The following is a 20,136-nucleotide window of genomic DNA, read 5'->3' as shown; positions in this document are numbered from 1 at the left end:
CAATGGCTATAGCAACAATCATAACAGCTATGTGAGTAACACAGTGCTTGAAAGATGTTGGTCATTATATTACAAAACTATTCCCACCATGATAAAAGTGTTTACTGGCTACTACTACCCTAAACATAATGAGTGAAATGTTTGTGTGTAGAACAAGTGCTGTGAGAGAGAGACAAACGGTGCTCTCTAGACGAACTCTGTTTGCCACATTCAGACAGTTGAAAACATGAGTCATCCTCCAGCACATGCTCCCCATCAGGGCTGTATGTTGGCCTACCTCACAGCATGCCTTCACAGCATTGTCCCCTTCCTCTTCCTCCATGTCTCTGAGGAAAATCAGCTGGCGCCGACAGATGGTCGCCTCGCTTCAGGTCCTTAGAAAACGATGCAGTTATTTGTTTTTTTTATGTACTATTTCTTACATTATTAGCCTAGAAAATCTCAAGTGTTATTACATACAGCCGGGAAGAACTATTGGATATAAAAGCGATGTCAACTTACCAACATTACGACCAGGAATACGTCTTTCCCGAAGTGGATGGTTTGTTCAGACCTCCACCCTGGACATGCAATCTTATCCCAGAGGCCGACCCAAAACAACGCGGTCGCCACAGGAGAGGCAGACGGAGCGGCCTACTGGTCAGACTCAGAAGGCGAGCACACCATCCACCGCTTCCTAGCATATTACTCACCAATGTCCAATCTCTAGATAACAAGGTAGACGAAATTAGGGCATGAGTTGCTTTCCAGAGATACAGAGATTGTAACATTCTCTGTTTCACGGAAACATGGCTCACTTGGGATATGTTGTCAGAGTTGGTACAGCCACCCGGTTTCTTCACGCATCGGGCCGACAGAAACAAACATCTCTCTGGTAAGAAGAAGGGATTATGATTAACGACTCATGGTATAATCACAACAACATACAGGAACTCAAGTCCTTTTGTTTACCTGACCTAGAATTCCTTACAATCAAATGCCGTCCACATTATTGTCCAAGAGAATTCTCTTCGATTATAGTCACAGCCGTGTATATCCGCCCCCCAAGCAGATCCCTCGTCGGCCCTGAAAGAAATTCACTGGAATCTATGTAAACTGGAAACCATACATCCTGAGGCTGCATTTATTGTAGCTGGGGATTTTAACAAAGCTAACCTAAGATCAATACTCCCTAAATTCTATCAGCATATCGAATCCGCGACACGAGCTGGCAGAATTCTGGATCATTGCTACTCGAACTTCCGCGATGCATACAAAGCCCTCCCGCGCCCTGCCTTCGGCAAATCTGACCATGAATCCATTTTGTTGCTCCCAGCATTTAGACAGAAACTAAAACAGGAAACGCCCGTGCTCAGGTCAATACAATGCTGGTCTGACCAATCGGATTCCACGCTTCAAGATTGCTTCGATCACGTGGACTGGGATACGTTCCGGATAGCCTCAGACAACAACATTGATGTATACGCTGACTCCGTGAGCGAGTTTATTAGCAAGTGCATCAGAGATGTCGTACCCACTGTGACTATTAAAACCTTTCCTAACCAGAAACCGTGGATTGATGGCAGCATTCGTGCAAAACTGAAAGCGCGAACCACCACTTTTAATCATGGCAAGGCGACTGGAAACATGACCGAATACAAACAGTGCAGCTATTCCCTCCGCAAGGCAATCAAACAAGCAAAACGTCAGTATAGAGACAAAGTAGTCGCAATTCAACGGCTCAAACACGAGACATATGCGGCAGGGTCTACAGTCAATCAAGGATTACAAAAAGAAAACCAGCCCCGTTGCGGACATCGACGTCTTGCTCCCAGACAAATTAAACAACTTCTTTGCTCGCTTTGAGAACAATACAGTGCCATTGACACGGCTCACTACCAAAGCCTGTGGGCTCTCCTTCTCCGTGGCCAACGTGAGTAAAACATTTAAACGTGCTAACCCTCGCCATCCCTAGCCGCGTCCTCAGAGCATGCGCAGACCAGCTGGCTGGTGTGTTTACGGACATATTCAACCAATCCCTATCCCAGTCTGTTGTCCCCACATGCTTCAAGATGGCCACCATTGTTCCTGTTCCCAAGAAAGCTAAGGTAACAGAACTAAATGACTATCGCCCCATTGCACTCACTTCTGTCATCATGAAGTGCTTTGAGAGACTAGTCAAGGATCATATCACCTCCACCCTACCTGATACCCTAGACACACTCCAATTTGCTTACCGCCCCAATAGGTCCACTGATGATGCAATCACCATCACACTGCCCTATCCCATCTGGACAAGAGGAATACCTATGCAAGAATGCTGTTCATTGACTACAGCTCAGCATTTAACACCATAGTACCTTCCAAACTCGTCATTAAGATCGAGACCCTGGGACTCGACCCGCCCTGTGCAACTACATCCTGGACTTTGACGGGCCGCCCCCAGGTGGTGAAGGTAGGAAACAACTTCTCCACACCGCTGAGCCTCAACACAAGGGTGCGTTCTCAGCCCTCTCCTGTTCACCCATGACTGCGTGGCCATGCGCGCTTCCAACTCAATCATCAAGACTGCAGACAACACTACAGTGGTAGGCCTGATTACCAACAACGACGAGACGGCCTACAGGGAGGAGGTGAGTGCCCTCGGAGTGTGTTGTCAGGAAAATAACCTCTCACTCAACATCAACAAAACAAAGGAAATGATCATGGACTACAGGAAACAGCAGAGGGAGCACACTGTATTCTATACCATCTACTGCATCTTGCCTATGCCGCACGCCATCGCTCATCCATATATTTATATGTAGATATTCTATTCATCCCTTTACATTTGTGTGTATAAGGTAGTTGTTGTGAATTTGTTAGATTCCTTGTTAGATATTACTGCAGTCGGAACTAGAAGCACAAGCATTTCGCTACACTCGCATTAACATCTGCTAACCATGTGTATATGACCAATAAAATTTGATTTGATTTGAGGAGGTCATCCAGGCGATCCTGCTCCTCCTGTGTCATCTGCACCGGGCCTCCTGCACCCCTCGCCAACTGTCATGTTTCACATAGTAGTGAAAACAATCCTTCATCAGATCGTAGTTATTTTCAATCAGGCCCCTATGTCTGAGTCAAATAAATATGTATTTTTCCCAGTGGGGGGGGAGAGAACACACGTAACATGAGACTGACACTGCACTTGGACCAACATGAACTTTGACATACCTCAATGTTTTTCTTCATAAAGTCTTGTTTCTTTTTGTCCCTGGGAATTGGACTGGCTGCCTTGTGACTCATCTGCCCTCTCTTCGTGACCCACTTCAGCCAAGTCTGCTGCTGTGTGGGAGTTGAGTTCATGCATTGTTTGGATTCCAGCAGGTAAACATGGCATACAGGAGCCTAAACTCAGAGTTTAAGAACCCTTAGCGAGCTCTGTCTAGTATCATCCTGAGATGTTTAGGAGATACATTGTCAACAATCTAAGCAATAATTCAGAATTTGCATATATCAATTAAACCTGATGCATGTTTTTTTCTAGACCACTGAAATACATGCAATTTGAAAAAGAGCCCACTGGCCAATGTTCATGACTCTCTAACTATGACTTTAAGTGACATGTCATTCCCCCGAAAAGCAAATTCAAAAGAATATGGGAAAGTTGTTCATGGACAGTTTAATGGGAAACCGGTTGCCTATGTGGTGTTTTCAGAAATCAAAGAACCAAGAAAAAACGGAATACAGTGAAAGTACAAAGCAGTTACATTGTTTCCTAGGGTTATATTGCCATCTAGTGTAGAATAATACAACTGCATTGTAAGACTAACATTGTTACAGGAGTAGTTAGTGTAAATTGGCCTACATAGGAAAGGGAGATACCTAGTCAGTTGTACAACTGAATGCCTTCAACTGAAATGTGTCTTCTGCATTTAACCCAGCCCCTCTGAATCAGAGAGGTGCGGGGGCTGCCTTAATCGACATCCACGTCTTCAGCGCCCGGGGAACATGAGCAAAGGAATTATGTAAAGTGTTACCATCTATAATTGTGTTCCAGCATATTTAATCAAATTCACTTTCCTCCACTTGTGTTGTGTCTCTTTGTCAGGCTCTTGAGTCACAAACACAGAAACAAAGTCCACTTCTTCACTGGATCCATGAACTAGGGTGAATGAAAATGTATTATTAAAACATAGCCTGCATATGAATAACAAATTACCATATTTTTAAAATTCATTTTTACCCCCTTTCTTTCTCCCCAATTTCCTTGTTTCCAATTGTTAGTAATTACTATCTTGTCTCATCGCTACAACTCCCATATAGGCTCCGGAGAGACGAAGGTCAAAAGCCATGCGTCCTCCGAAACACAACCCAACCAGCCACACTGCTTCTTAACACAGCGCGCATCCAACCCGGAAGCCAGCCGCACCAATGTGTCGGAGGAAACACCGTGCACCTGGCGACCTTGGTTAGTGCGCACTGCGCCCGGCCCGCCACGGGAGTCGCTGGTGCACGACGACTGAATCTAAGTAAGGTTATCAATTTGCTGTGCCATATCCCATGCAAAAGAAAGCTGATGATTTATATCACCATTTTCCAAGTTCTTTAGTTTATCATGGAATTGTAATTTGGCATGTGAGTAGTATGACTAACTTTGTCCTCAAAGCTCCAGTCAATGTGCATTGTAGACAGTATCCACACTGATCAGTATTCTGAAATTATACTATTTCACTTACTACTGGAAGGAGCCAGGACCAAAAACATCCTTATATTTTCTGCTTCATCTGCACATTCTGAATATATGTTGGGTTTAAGCTGTTGCACAAAAATTGGTAGAAAATATCCTTCAGCATATACACATTCTCACATCAGAATCGCCTTCATTCGCCAAGTACATTTACACACTCTGAATTTTATGGTGATATGGTGCTGCATTAAATTCTGTGTACTCTGCGTATCCTTGTGCTTACCAATAGTTCCTTCCATAGTTGATGGAACTCCTTCCCTTTTCCATTTGAGATCCTTGAAGCCAGGATTTTGTCAAGTACTTTACATTTCTTAATGTCCTTCTGGATCTTCGTTTTCCTCATCAGATACATCTCCAATCGAGTGAACTGGAAATTCATACATAGAGATGAACAAACACAATCTGTTTTTTCACTATTCTTTACCACTTATTCCAATTTCACAGTGATATAGAGTGCATTCGAAAAGTATTCAGACCCCTTAACTTTTTCCACATTGTTACGTTACAGCCATATTCTAAAATTGATTAAATAGTTTTTTTCCCCTCATCAATCTACACAAAATACCACATAATGACAAAGCAAAAACTGGTTTTTAAAAAACAATATTACAAAAATGTTTAAATTACAACTGAAATATCACATTTACATAGGTAATAAGACCCTTTACTCAGTACTTTGTTGACGCACCTTTGGCAGCGATTACAGCCTTGAGTCTTCTTGGGTATGACACTACAAGCTTGGCACACATGTATTTGGGGAGTTTCTCCCCTTCTCTGCAGATCCTCTCAAGATCTGTCAGGTTGGATGGGGAGCGTTGCTGCACCATACTGCCACCACCAAGCTTCACCGTAGGGATGGTGCCAGGTTTCCTCCAGACGTGATGCTTGGCAATCAGGTCAAATAGTTCAATCTTGGTTTCTCATGGTCTGAGAGTCCTTTAGGTGCCTTTTGGCAAACTCCAAGCGGACTGTCATGTGCATTTATTTGAGGAGTGGCTTCCGTCTGGCCACCCTATCATAAAGGCCTGATTGGTGGAGTTCTGCAGAGATGGTTGTCCTTCTGGAAGGTTTTCCAATCTCCACAAAGGAACTCTGGAGCTCTGTCAGAGTGACCGTCGGGTTCTTGGTCACCTCCCTGACCAAGACCCTTCTCCCCAAATTGCTCAGTTTGGCTGTGCGACCATTTCTAGGAAGAGCCTTGGTAGTTCCAAACTTTTTCCATTTAAGAATGAGGTAGGCCACTTTGTTCTCGGGGACCTTCAATGCTGTAGAAGTGTTTTGGTACCCTTCCCCAGATCTGTGCCTCGACACAATCCTGTCTCAGAGGGCTACGGACAGTTCCTTCCACCTCATGGCTTGGTTTTTGCTCTGACATGCACTGTCAACTGTGGGACCTTATATAGACAGGTGTGTGCCTTTCCAAATCATGTTCAATCAATTGAATTTACCACAAGTTGTAGAAACATCTCAAGGATGATCAATAGAAACGGGATGCACCTGAGCTCAATTTTGAGTCTCATAGCAAAGGGTCTAAATACTTATGTAAATAAGGTATCTGTTTTTTATTTTTAGTACATTTGCAAAAATGTTTAAAAAACTATTTTTTCGCTTTGTCATTATGGGGTATCGGGTGAAGATTGATGAGGAAAAATATTTTATCCATTTTAGAATAAGGCTGTAACGTATCAAAATGTGGAAAAAGTCAAGGGGTCTGAATACCTTATCAAATGCACTGCACACATTAACACACAGAAACAGTACAGCCTCCATATAATTCCTATCATAGGCCTAATAGTACTGTAGAGCTCTTTTTACTTGCACACAATATAGATGGGTCACCCCGTCCTGTCCCTAGGGGTCTATGGCCCTGCAGCGACCCAACCCAGTACACCCCACTCAGCTGTAGTATCTTAGTGAAACATTCATTATTGGTTTCGGGTGTGTTGGGCCAACGCCAGAGTGTCAATCAAAAATACGGCAGACCCCCAGGGCCAGGACTGAGAAGCCCAGCAGCTAGGGATTGCCTAAATAGGCATCTCCCCTGACATGGGCATGTTTTCAATACAGACGCCTTTTGTTGTACTGTATTCCATATAAGGCATCCAGCCAGACCTTATGAAAGTTGCACAGTATGCACTTAATCTTGTAACAAATCAAATCTAGTGATGCATAAATTGTGGGAGGATAACCAACCTTCCAATTAATTTCTTAACCGCTATAAATGCGAAGTTACACAGTTTCTTCTTATAAGTCTCCAGTATCAACATTTCCAATAGGGATGCACCGATATCACATTTTTGGCCGATACCGATATCCAATATTTTCCTTGACAAAAAAAACAGTACAAATAAGCAATATTTTAAATTTTAGAGGCCTTTAAAGCATTCTAGTACAGTTAAATAGTTAACACACACACGGTACCGTGCATCCCTAAGGCACTGCATCTCAGTGCAAGAGGCGTCACTACAGTCCCTGGTTTGAATCCAGGCTGTATCACATTCGGCCGTGATTGGGAGTCCTAAAGGGCGGCGCACAATTGGCCCAGCGTCGTCTGGGTTTGGCCGTCATTGTAAATAAGAATTTGTTCTTAAAACTGACTTACCTAGTTAAATAAAGGTTACACACACACACAGACCAAAAAGTAATTTTGCTGGCATTTACATATGTCCCCATTACAAGTAAAACATAATCAAAACCCATTTCTTTCCCTTACTTGCTGTGCTGTTGCGTTGTTCATTTGTTCAGTCCTTTCATTCTCAACCAGGATTTCATCATACAGGTCAAGCAGTGAAGTTTCAACTCTGTCTGTCCGTGGCCTCTCTTCCTCGGTGCGCACTGTCACTGTGTCCATGTCCATCTTGTCCAGCTGTGTCTAACATTTCACGTAAACCCTATTTCTTGTCTACATCGAAGTAGCGGTCCTTGGACCTAGCATTGAGCATGGTGGCGACACAGTAAAGAGGCTCAGAGAGAGTGCCACCGAATCGTTTGTTCACAGCCTCTAGTAGAGTACTTTTGCAAGTTTTAACCCCACGGTCTGTCGCCAGTTTTGTTGAGCAGGCGTTTCAATGCCATGACAGAGGGCATCATGTCTGCTGCAGACACAGTTGATGAGCTTATTTCTCGAGTCAGTTGTTCGAAAGGCGCTAGGAGTGTGTTCATGTTTCCAAGTTTCAAACATGTTCTCAAATGCCATTGAAATGGCAGCAGCGGTATGAGAACCAGCACATTCTTGAGCATGCAATACGACTTTCCTCAGAACTAAATCCTCGTCGACCCACTGTGCTGTCAGACTCAGCATGCTCATGGGGCTGACATCGCTGGTCCAAATGTCAATCGTGAAGCTAATAGCAGTGATGTCCATAGCAAGTAGCTCATGGATGTGTTTCAACAATACTGTGTAACTCCGGTAGGGAAACATCTGGACAAAAATAGCGCCTACTTGGTAGTGTGTACCGGTGCTCGAACCAGTTGACGAAAGCCAACATCATCCACGACAGAGAACGGTTGATTGTCAAGGGCAATGAATTCCATTATCTTGGCGTTAATGGATTTCGCCTTTGAGTTGTCTCGCTGAAATGTTCTTACTCTTTCAAATGAGTGCTCGACTTGAACTTGTTTAATTGTTGAAAGTGTGCTCTTAGTATTTTTCGGCTTTTGTTCAGTGTAACTCTGTATTTTTTGTGGCATCATTATGTCATATAGGTATGCACGTCAGCTTTGACATCGGTTTTGGACATCGGCATTGAACTAGACATCGGGCCGATGCCGACATCACTCTCTTGACATCGGTGTTAAACTAGACATCGGGCCGATGTTGGCGCATCTCTCACTCTCTCTCTGATTGATTGATTGATTGATAAAGCTAGCTAGCACTGCAGTGCATAAAATGTGGTGAGTAGTTGACTCAAAGACAAAGAGGGAGAAAGACAATAGTTGAACAGTTGTACACTGTAACGTTACTGCATGATTGTAACAGGTTTACTAACGCGTTAGTTCTATTAGCTATGTTGACTATGACGTTACTTTAGCTAATATGGTGACAACAATTTGGTTTGGCTTGATAAGTTTTTTTCCGCCAGGGTCACATACAGCTGACATGTTGTTCATTGAAGTCCACATTCGAAGGGAAAAGGTGATAGAAAGAGAGCGCGAGAAGGAATACAACGTTACTGCTATGAAAGTGAACTTTGTTTACAAGTGATCAGGGATGTATTCATTCTGCCGATTCTGTTGAAAAAAAAATCTTAAAAACGGAAGCAAAGGGAACAAAACATACTTGAATTCGTCCAATAGAAACTCTCATTTGCAACTGTTGGACTAATAATTACACCCTATATCAGCTAGCTGCAGGTAAGTGTGCAAGGCAGTATTCAATGTGTCACTGTCTGTCAGCTCGTATTTTTCTCACGACCTGTGTGCACCTATGTTGTAAATGTTCATTCATAGGCTAGGTTGTAGCAACCTCATGATGGGTATAGGGAATGTATCATGTAATAGCCTAAACCTGTAGTCCCTGTTACATTGACCTGGATGAATGGAATATTAATGGCAGTCATCCAATATGCTGTAATAGAAATAAGGCCATGCTCATTAAAAATCATCCTCCCTTATCTTAAACGGCACTGACCGCCACTGGTAGCTAGAGGCTATCTAGAGTTGAACTGGCTATGGTAGCTAGTAGTTCATTCATCAGTCGAGAAGAGATGAGACATTGGCTAACGTAACATGTCAGTTACACTACTAACTCAACACTGAAAAAAAATTATGTCAAGCAGCACTTACCTTGCCATCTAGACCAGTCAACTAAAGAGTAGTCCGTTTCTGCTCTGCTTGTTTTTACAACTCGAAGAAAAAGCGCAACACAGACAGCAGCAGCTGCCTCTGTTCATCTCTCCCGTGCTGGTACTATACGCCAGACTTTCAGAAGCTTTGCCTTCACAAAGCCTGTCTGCACCCCTCTGTGGTGTCAGTGCGGTCCTAAATCCAGCTGGCTGAAACTGGAAAACAGCCTACCCACCTGCTCTGAGGCGTCCGCATGGTCCTAAAGCATAACGGTGCCGCGTTACGTATCACAATGCAATTATACAACTGGGGGGAATAAACATGCAATATTCTCCACCGTGCAACTTGTGCATGTAGATACGATAGCTACCTGCTTATTGTTGGGGACATCATCGCTCAGGACCACCAGGGACGTTGGGCTGGGGTGACAAACTCTCCCGACTTCAGGCAGTGACACAGCTGACACATGGCTACCGCCAGGCCGAGAACTCTCGCTGGATTCCGGGCGGGAGATTTAATCTAAACTGCCTCTCATAATATCCATCGATGCCTTGCCCTTGACGCTCTGGTAACGTAACCCAAGATTAGAACACCGTCAGACAATTTTGCAAGACATTTGAGGTAAATAAATAACATTTCCTATTGTATTGTACATTCAATTATACATATTAAGTCTACCTGATAGCAGCTGATGAGGCAGGCGTGGTACTGTTTTTTTTATTTTGGACTGGTATCTAAGGACGCAAAAGACCCGGATGTGGTAACTATACAAAAGTTGTATCTTTATTGGTTAATTTTCTTTTCACAATAACAGACTTCGATGGAAGAGACTAAATCGAGGCAGCTCAGCAGATACAATTAATTCATTATTTATATGGCTCAGCCTAGCAGCAAAGCAGTTGCGAAGCTAGTCTAGCGGGGGGGCGATTTGCAGTCTCCCCTGACCGCGCATAGTTGATGCTTTTAGTGAGGGACAGTTGCCGTTTTACAGAAACTGATTAGGCAAATGTATCGACCACAGTGAGCGAGTACAGTAGAATAGGGTGGAGGAGTGCCTGACTGTCCGTGTTGTTGTGTGGGTAAACGAAGAGATTAGCTGGCTAGGTACGGCTAGGTATAGCTGACGTTGCTAACTACAAGCAAAGGTAACGATAATGGTTTATTGTTGTTAACATAGCTATTGTAGCTAGCGTTACATGATTCACAGTTCGCTAGCGTTGTTATGCTGACGACGTCTAGTGTGAGAAAGAACGTTAACTACAGTAGCAATCTAATGTTAACCAGCTGGTGTTCTCTACGTAACATTCATCTGCCGCTGCTAGCCAGATATTGTGGTGTGTAGGTAGTAGGTAACGTCTATGTTCTCTCTCTCTCTCTCTCATATATATATATATATATATATATATATACACACAAAAAAGTATGTGGACAACCATCAAATTAGTGGATTCGGTTATTTCATTTTATACACTCGTTGCTGACAGGTGTATAAAATCGAGCACACAGCAATGCAATTTCCACAGACTAATATTGGCAGTAGAAGGGCCTTACTGAAGAACTCAGTGACTTTCAACGTGGCACCATCATAGTATGCTACTTTTCCAACAAGTCAGTTCATAAAATTTCTACCCTGCTAGAGCTGCCCGTTCAACTGTAAGTGCTGTTATTGTGAAGTGGAAACGTCTAGGAGTAACAACGGCCCAGCCGTGAAGTGGTAGGCCACACAAGCTCACAGAACGGGACCAACGATTGCTGAAGCGCATAGCGCGTAAAAATCGTATGCCCTTGGTTGCAACACTTTCTACCGAGTTCCAAACAGCCTCTGGAAGCAAAGTCAGTCAGCACAAGAACTGTCTGGAGCTTCATGAAATGGATTTCCATTGCCAAGCAGCCGCACAATAGCCTAAAATCACAATGCCAAGCGTCGGCTGGAGTGGTGTAAAGCTCGCCGCCATTGGACTCTGTGGAAACGTGTTCTCTGGTGTGATGATTCACGCTTCACCATCTGGCAGTCCAACGGAGGAATCTGGGTTTGACAGATGCCAAAATAACGCTACCTGCCTGAATGCATAGTGCCAACTGAAAAGTTTGGTGGAGGAGGAATAATGGTCTGGGGTTGTTTTTCATGGTTCGGGCTAGGCCCCTTAGTTCCAGTGACTGGAAATCTCTTAAACAATGACATTCTAGACAATTCTGTGCTTCCAACTTTGTGGCAAAAGTTTGAGGAAGGCCCTTTCCTGTTTCAGCATGACTGCCCAGTGCACAAAGTGAGTTCCATACCCTAAATTGTTGTCAAGATCGTGTGGAAGAACTTAACTGGCCTGCACAGAGCCCTGAACTCAACTCCATCTAACGCCTTTGGGATTAATTGGAACGCCAACTGCGAGCCAGGCCTAATCGCCAAACCTTAATAATGCTCTGGCGGCTGAATGGAAGCATGTACCCGCAGCATATTTACAACATCTAGTGGAAAGCCTTTCCAGAAGAGTGGAGGCTGTTATAACAGCAAATGGGGGACCAACTCCACATACTTGTGGCCACATACTTTTGGTAATGTAGCTAATAGTTTTCCTCTCTGCTATCTGGCTAGTATAAAGGTGCAATAAGCAGAAATCGCATGAATTCTAATAGTTCGCCTAAATGTGACAAAACAAACCACTGAGCGTAGAGAATAATTGTACCGTCTTTTCAATAACCAAAAATATTGTATTTTCAGCTGTTTGAAGCAGATGTACATAACTGAAAGTAAAATATGAAAAAATTAAACATAAGAAAGGGGAAGCATAGAAATGTGCTCCCGAGTGGCGCAGCGGTGTAAGGCACTGCATTTCAGTCACTATAGACACCCTGGTTCGATTCCAGGCTGTATCACAACTGGCCTTGATTGGGAGTCCCATAGGGCGGGGCACAATTGGCGTCATCTGGGTTTGGCCGGTGTAGGCCGTCATTGTAAATAAGAATTTGTTCTTAACTGACTTGCTAGTTAAATAAGGGTAAAACAAATATTTTAAAAATTGCCACATAGAGCAGATCTACTGCTTCTTAGACTTGTTTCGATGAGTATGACAGATCTATAACTCAGATTTCTATGAATTTGGTCAGTTTGCCCAAAAAGTTACTTGGTTTTGGAGGACCTACCCAGACTGTAGTTACATTAACTAGTTAATTAGCTAGCTAGGTAGTTATCAAATAGGATGCTAGTATGAGTGTCTTTGGCTGTAACTTAACTACAGTCAGATCTTTTTTTGTTTAGCCTTTATTTAACTAGGTAAGTCAGTTAAGAACAAATTATTATTTGGCCTACCCCGTCCAAACCCTCCCCTAACCTGAACGATGCTGGGTCAATTGTGCGCCGCCCTATGGGACCCCCGATCACAGCCGGTTGTGATACAGCCAAGGATCGAACCAGGGTCTGTTGTGATGCCTCTAGCACTGAGATGCGGTGCCTTAGACCACTGCGCCACTTAGTTCTCATTGGACCCAAATAAAGGGTCAGTGCTATCCGGGATACTTGGAAAATCCCTTCCCTAAACTACAACCTTAACCATTTAAATGTCAACTTCAATGGGGATAGGGACCTCCCAAGGGTCCGTGATTGCATGGTCCCCAAACAAAGCATCTGCTCTTTCTTGATTGATCTTGAGATATATGCATTAGACTCAGTCAAATGTGACTTTGCAGTTGCTAGTAAATAATAATTAGAACTTGGACAGGGTTGATTATTTGGGGGGTGGGGGACAACTCCATTCAGTTTTCACTCAATTAATTCTGGTCTTCTATCCCTAGGTTAAGCTGAATCCCTCTGCAGTGGAAGTAAAAGATGTGCAATGGAATGTTAGAGTCAATGTCAAAAGCCCTTGAGCTGCTCACCTCAGCTGACAAGTGGTCACTTTCACTGTTGCTCTTTCTGACTGTGCTATCCACGGGACAAGGGTCAGGTAAGAGATCTCTCATAAGCAAAAGCCCCCCCACACATCTCCGTTCCATACATTACTGTTATGCTGCTACATTTCCGCTTCTCTCTTTCAGTCTAATAATGCAGGATGTATATTGCCCTATGTGGTAAATTATAACATCGGAATTGGGTTTATTTGAGCAAACAGCTGGCCAACACATGAGCTACACTCAATATTAACGTGTCAAGTCCCCACATCCTCTCCCTCTCATAGTTGATGAGTAAAAGATGCTGGATGGCGTGCGTGAAGCTGTTGCTAGAAGTCCCACTCACCTCCCACTGCCTTTGTAACTCATTGATATTATATAAACCTCATAAAACCCACTCATAGAAAGGCCCTTAACAACAGTGTTTTAAAATCAAAATATAGCAGGGAAAAAAACATCAGAATGCGCTAGCATCAATCATGACCTTTTGTCCCTCAGGATGTGTGAGGCCATTCATGGTGCAGAACAGCTGGGTCAACCTGACAGAGACCAACAGGGGTTCCTTTCCTGTGGGCACGGTGCTCCAGTACAGCTGTGACCCAGGCTACCTGGCTGATGGGCCCAGCATCATCACATGCAACCCCCTGGGCCTCTGGACCTCAGACCCACCCCGCTGCAAACGGAGTGACGGTGAGTGGCTCTCTACAATGTGGCCACCAGTATGACTCATTGTGAACAGGATTATTTCTCTCCAGTTGAACAACATAGTTGATACCAAAATGTGGATAATGTAGGATTATAACTTTACAACATTATTGTGTTGTTTCTGACCAGCAGTGTGCCGGCCTCCGTTTGAGCCTGAGAATGGAGGGTACACCTGCCACCCGTCTCCCTGCCATCGGCTAGGCCAGGGCACTGTGATAGAGTACTTCTGTGATGAAGGCTACATCCTGAAGGGAGACTACAAGTACAAATATCTTACCTGTCAGGATGGGGAGTGGGACGGCCCCATGCAGATTAGCTGTGTCAACCAAGGATGTGCAAGGCCGTTCATTGTCCAACATGGGTCAGCCAACCTGACAGAGACCAATGGGGGTTCCTTTCCTGTCGGCACGGTGCTCCAGTACAGCTGTGACCCAGGCTTCCTGGAGGATGGGCCCAACATCCTCACCTGCACCCCCCTGGGCCTCTGGTCCTCAGACCCACCCCGCTGCATACACAGTGATGGTACTAATGGCTTTACTAAATACTCTGAATTCATTCCACACACACTAACATATTTGGAAGTCTAAAATGAGTTTTGTGAGCTCACTGATGATGGTTCTCTTGTTTCTTGTCAACAGTGTGTCTGCCTCCATTTGAGCCAGAGAATGGGGGCTACACCTGCCACCCGTCCCCCTGCCATAGACTGAACCATCGCACTGTGATCGAGTACTTCTGTGATGAAGGCTACATCCTGAAGGGAGACTACAAATACCTGACCTGTCAGGATGGGGAGTGGGACGGTCCCATGCAGATTAGCTGTCTCCTGGACCAAGGTTGGTCTTACTCTTCAGAGTTCAGTGTTAGGTAGCTTGAACTATTTGTTTTTTGTTGTATCAACCTGCAAGATGAAATTTCACTAACATTATTACTTTTTTCATGCCTCAAGCGCAACTGCCAACCTGCACACATTTTGCGTACCATGCACGCAATTTGAGGTCAAAGTATGATGGTACGATAAACTACCTTAAAATAGGCACGTTGCGGTAGTAGGCATTGACGAGCAAGGAAACGAATGTTGCGGTAGTTCAGTGTGTGTCGCTGCTTGGATGGAAACAGACATGGCAGAGAGATATTCTGCTAATGTCCTTCACAAAAAGTTATGTTAGACTGTTAAACATTAGTAGGCCTATGATAATTAATCACTTCTTGATCTGTCCTCTTGATATAGTTGTATGTCAACAGTAGGCTACAAATGATGTGATAAGTTTGTTCACCAATGACAAGGCATGTTGAATGAATGGTAGCCTAGTAGTCAAACTTGATGGATTAGGTCAGGGATGGAAATCTGATGGGGGGGGGGGGACAAGCTCATTTTTTATTATTTTTTGTATATACACTGCTCAAAAAAATAAAGGGAACACTAAAATAACACATCCTAGATCTGAATGAATGAAATATTCTTATTAAATACTTTTTTCTTTACATAGTTGAATGTGCTGACAACAATCACACAAAAATTATCAATGGAAATCAAATTTATCAACCCATGGAGGTCTGGATTTGGAGTCACACTCAAAATTAAAGTGGAAAACCACACTACAGGCTGATCCAACTTTGATGTAATGTCCTTAAAACAAGTCAAAATGAGGCTCAGTAGTGTGTGTGGCCTCCACGTGCCTGTATGACCTCCCTACAACGCCTGGGCATGCTCCTGATGAGGTGGCGGATGGTCTCCTGAGGGATCTCCTCCCAGACCTGGACTAAAGCATCCGCCAACTCCTGGACAGTCTGTGGTGCAACGTGGCGTTGGTGGATGGAGCGAGACATGATGTCCCAGATGTGCTCAATTGGATTCAGGTCTGGGGAACGGGCGGGCCAGTCCATAGCATCAATGCCTTCCTCTTACAGGAACTGCTGACACACCAGCCACATGAGGTCTAGCATTGTCTTGCATTAGGAGGAACCCAGGGCCAACCGCACCAGCATATGGTCTCACAAGGGGTCTGAGGATCTCATCTCGGTACCTAATGGGCAGTCAGGCTACCTCTTGCGAGCCCATGGATTGCTGTGCGGCCCCCCAAAGAAATGCCACCCCACACCATGACTGACCCACCGCCAAACCGGTCATGCTGGAGGATGTTGCAGGCAGCAGAACGTTCTCCACGGCGTCTCCAGACTGTCACGTCTGTCACATGTGCTCAGTGTGAACCTGCTTTCATCTGTGAAGAGCACAGGGCGCCAGTGGCGATTTTTCCAATCTCTGGCAAATGCCAAACGTCCTGCACGGTGTTGGGCTGTAAGCACAACCCCCACCTGTGGACGTCGGGCCCTCATACCACCATCATGGAGTCTGTTTCTGACCGTTTGAGCAGACACATGCACATTTGTGGCCTGCTGGAGGTCATTTTGCAGGGCTCTGGCAGTGCTCCTCCTTGCACAAAGGCGGAGGTAGCGGTCCTGCTGCTGGGTTGTTGCCCTCCTACGGCCTCCTCCACGTCTCCTGATGTACTGGCCTGTCTCCTGGTAGCGCCTCCATGCTCTGGACACTACGCTGACAGACACAGCAAACCTTCTTGCCACAGCTCGCATTGATGTGCCATCCTGGATGAGCTGCACTACCTGAGCCACTTGTGTGGGTTGTAGACTCCGTCTCATGCTACCACTAGAGTGAAAGCACCGCCAGCATTCAAAAGTGACCAAAACATCAGCCAGGAAGCATAGGAACTGAGAAGTGGTCTGTGGTCACCACCTGCAGAACCACTCCTTTATTGGGGGTGTCTTGCTAATTGCCTATAATTTCCACCTGTTGTCTATTCCATTTGCACAACAGCATGTGAAATTTATTGTCAATCAGTGTTGCTTCCTAAGTGGACAGTTTGATTTCACAGAAGTGTGATTGACTTGGAGTTACATTGTGTTGTTTAAGTGTTCCCTTTATTTTTTTGAACAGTGTATTTTTTTTACTCATTGAGACAAGTCTAAGAAGTGGTAGATCTGCTCTATGTAGGCAATCTTTTATTTATTTTGTACCTTTTATTTAACTAGGCAAGTCGGTTAACAACAAATGATTTACAATGACAACCTACACCGGCCAAACCCCGACGCCGCTGGGCCAATTGTGTGCCGTCCTATGGGACTCCCAATCACGGCCGGATGTGATACAGCCTGGATTTGAACCAGGGTGTCTGTAGCGACGCCTCTAGAACTGAGATGCAGTGCCTTAGACTGCTTCACCGCTCTGGAGGACTAGTTCAGTTGTTTCATATTCCAAATAACCTACAGTAAACTAGACTACTGCATTGCATCCAGTAGTTGGAATTGTTCAGATTTTTCTCCCCTCCAAAAATTGAGTCAGTTTACATTTTCACTGAAATGTAACCTAGAAACATTTCATTGAGACATCAATTTAATTTAGGATCAAACACAAGACTTCTGTGTTGGCTATGTTGTTTGATATAAAATCTTAGGGAGAGCCCTGATGTATACATTTAAGCATATCTCTTCTAGTTAGCTATCGAAGAGCAGCCAATTACCAAGTACCATACCAATCTAAAGCCTCACATTCCTACTTAGGCAGTCTTCTGTCAACATCATTATTAGGCAAAAAACAAGTGCATTCCTTATGATTTGAGCAGTGTCGGTGTCGCATGTGCGCTGTCGTGGGGGCCGGGGGTGGCACCACCGTGCTGAATTGGTACTCCTAAATATTCTTCAAGGTTGGCAGGTCTGGGACACTGTTTGCACTTGGGCTGATTGCCTGATTCCCCTCTTCCAGACAGAGACCCTGCCCTGCCATTGGGCATACCCACCCTGTCCATCGTGGCCTCCACTGCCAGCTCTGTAGCCCTCATCCTGCTGCTGGTGGTCCTGTTTGTCCTGCTGCAGCCAAAACTCAAGTCCTTCAACCACAGCCGGTGAGTGGCCTGAAACTACAGACATGCTTATTCGGCATCAGCTATGGTAGACTTATGCTAGCTATTTGTGTACTCCAGGGGTGTGCATGTCTCATAAAACTAGCTCATAAGTCTCTAAAGTAATGAGTTTCTAACACACTGTTTCACTCCTCTCTGGTTCCCCTCACAGCCGTGAGCAGGGGGTGTCAGGCCAGCCTGTGTCCATCATGGTGGAGGGGGTGCAGGTGGCCCTGCCCTCTTATGAGGAGGCGGTGTGTGGCGGAGGGGGTCTGAGTCTCAGCTCTGAGTCCCGGGTCCAAATAGTGCTGTCAGAGGGCCAGCAGGCTGCAGGGACAACCGAGCCGCTCATTGCCCAGGCCGGGCCCTCCACCCTCTCCCAGCGCTCAGAGATGGCATTGGTTCACCCAGTACCACCATCCTTCACTTCTTCCCCTTCATCCTCCTGCTGGGGCCCGGAGCAGGCTGCTGCGCCTTCACCTTCACAGCGGAGGGACTCCACAGGCAGCGAGCAGCACAGCCTGCCCCTCCTCGACTCTGAGATGGACTACTCTGACGGTAGACCCCCTATCAACATGTCTCTCCAAACAGGCCTCTTCACACATGTATTGGTTGATAATGCCCATATTTGCATACGGCATATTGATGATGTCTCTTTGTTCCTGCAGATATGCCTTTGTTAAAGGAGGCCTGACTCATGCTGTAGCCACTTGGGCGTACATTAGAGACCTCCAGGATTGCTGTTGATCGGCTGTGTTGAGTCGGAGGCCTGTATGAAGCTCCCCACTGCAGCAGCTGCCAACACAACAGACTACCCACCCACCTCCTCCAGGGGCACTAAGTGAGGCCGTGTCATGCTCAGCAGAATGTTACTTCTCCCCCATCCAGAGGAGGGCTCAGAGGGGTTTCACATGTACATAATGCTTAGCCATTTTCTAAGTGTCTGACACTTGTTCTTTTAACCATTGGCTTAGCGCAGGGACGTAACTGTAAAATAATGAGCACCCTGTATGTTGGAAGGCCTTTTGGAAAGCTCTAAGACATTTGAAAATTCTCTTTACAGCATTACATATGTTTTTTTCAGTGGTTAAACACATTTTATGAGCTAATCATTGCACCCATCACCAATTTGTACCATGTCGACCTGTTTTTACATGATCACTGCAGAACATGCACAGCAGCATGTTAGGAATGATGCATGAAGACCACTGCAACTTAGAGATTGAACCGGTCATTCTCACACATACACAGATTTGACCATTTATGCGCTATAAGGTAAGTAAGAGTAACTTGTGATAATATTCTGGATGGGGTTCTTAATGTATCCATTCTGATCATAGTTTTGAGCGCAATGTTTTTTTTTCATGCACTTAAAAGATGATTTTGCTGAAGGCCAGTGTTCCCTAGGTTGAGGCACACCTCTCAGCTTATTGACATTGGGCTTAGCGTTCATATCCTCTTATTCATGTCAGTATACCTTTTCCCAGATGGCCTTAGAGCTCCACTTCTATGCACAAAAAGCATTTGTATTGAGTTTCCTTCCTAAAAAAGGATTAAAAAATGAATGTCAATTTTCGCTCTTCACAGCTCAGTGACGTAACAAATTGGAGAAATAGTTGGTGTTTCTTGGAGACCTGACAATGTTATACTTTATATTTATTTGTGGGTTGTTTAAAATGATTCGTTAAGATGGGTAAACTAAATTGAGTATTTAGTATATTCATGTCCAGAATGCTGTTGATCAGCCATGGTTGCTTGGATGCTTCCACAATTCTTGAAAAAGCATATTAAGACGTGTCTTTTAACATTGCCACCTTGGTGGACTCATAAGGACATAATATGTGGAAGACTGAAGTTAATTGGGTTAACCATAAATAGTTCAAAAGAGGTAATTATTGTTATGTACAGAAGCTTAGTGTCATGTCTTTTCAAATGGTTTCATTTGCTTTGGGACTACACAATGCAATTGGTGTAAAGATAGTATTTTAATATTTGAAAAAAGGTTTGTTAATTTTACTCTGTAAATACCCTGTTATAATTTTGAATAAATGTTATTTGAGCTGTGCAAGGTTTTGTCCTTGTCAACCAATTCCATTCTTAAACAGTTCAACCTCTTTCACTGAACTGTTTGATATCTATGTT

The 20,136-nt window shown here is 44.5% G+C and overlaps 1 protein-coding gene and 2 long non-coding RNA genes across 7 annotated transcripts; 1 reads left to right on the top strand and 2 right to left on the bottom strand.

Moving 5' to 3' along the window:
- Positions 1–615: 615 nt before the first annotated feature.
- Positions 616–3,279, bottom strand: LOC139553618 (uncharacterized). Of its 2 annotated transcripts, none has more exons than XR_011670689.1 (3): positions 3,196–3,279; positions 798–871; positions 616–705 (listed from the first exon to the last, which is right to left on the bottom strand). It is a non-coding gene; the product is annotated as an uncharacterized lncRNA (long non-coding RNA). The 2 variants fall into 2 exon arrangements; XR_011670688.1 differs by lacking the exon at positions 3,196–3,279 and adding an exon at positions 971–1,060.
- Positions 3,280–3,618: 339 nt separating this feature from the next.
- On the bottom strand, positions 3,619–10,301 carry LOC139553617 (uncharacterized). Its single transcript, XR_011670687.1, has 5 exons — positions 10,175–10,301; positions 9,867–10,061; positions 9,497–9,755; positions 4,935–5,078; positions 3,619–4,126 (listed from the first exon to the last, which is right to left on the bottom strand). It is a non-coding gene; the product is annotated as an uncharacterized lncRNA (long non-coding RNA).
- Positions 10,094–20,067, top strand: LOC139553615 (sushi domain-containing protein 6-like). Of its 4 annotated transcripts, none has more exons than XM_071366147.1 (8): positions 10,094–10,117; positions 13,283–13,434; positions 13,877–14,068; positions 14,213–14,605; positions 14,722–14,916; positions 17,859–17,997; positions 18,167–18,552; positions 18,663–20,067. In XM_071366147.1, the coding sequence occupies exons 2-8, from the start codon at positions 13,317–13,319 to the stop codon at positions 18,686–18,688; spliced, it is 1,449 nt and encodes a 482-aa protein (XP_071222248.1). In that variant the 5' UTR covers positions 10,094–10,117; positions 13,283–13,316; the 3' UTR covers positions 18,689–20,067. The 4 variants fall into 4 exon arrangements, with proteins under 4 accessions (XP_071222248.1, XP_071222249.1, XP_071222246.1 ...); XM_071366148.1 differs by lacking the exon at positions 10,094–10,117 and adding an exon at positions 10,294–10,641 and having other exon boundaries at positions 14,216–14,605; XM_071366145.1 differs by lacking the exon at positions 10,094–10,117 and adding an exon at positions 10,295–10,641.
- Positions 20,068–20,136: the final 69 nt, after the last annotated feature.

The sequence above is a fragment of the Salvelinus alpinus genome, chromosome 25 (genome assembly GCF_045679555.1).
Source record: "Salvelinus alpinus chromosome 25, SLU_Salpinus.1, whole genome shotgun sequence".
Taxonomy (NCBI): Eukaryota; Metazoa; Chordata; class Actinopteri; order Salmoniformes; family Salmonidae; genus Salvelinus; species Salvelinus alpinus.
The sequence above is the reverse complement of the archived record's forward strand: the minus strand, read 5'-3'. Positions and strand labels throughout refer to the sequence as shown.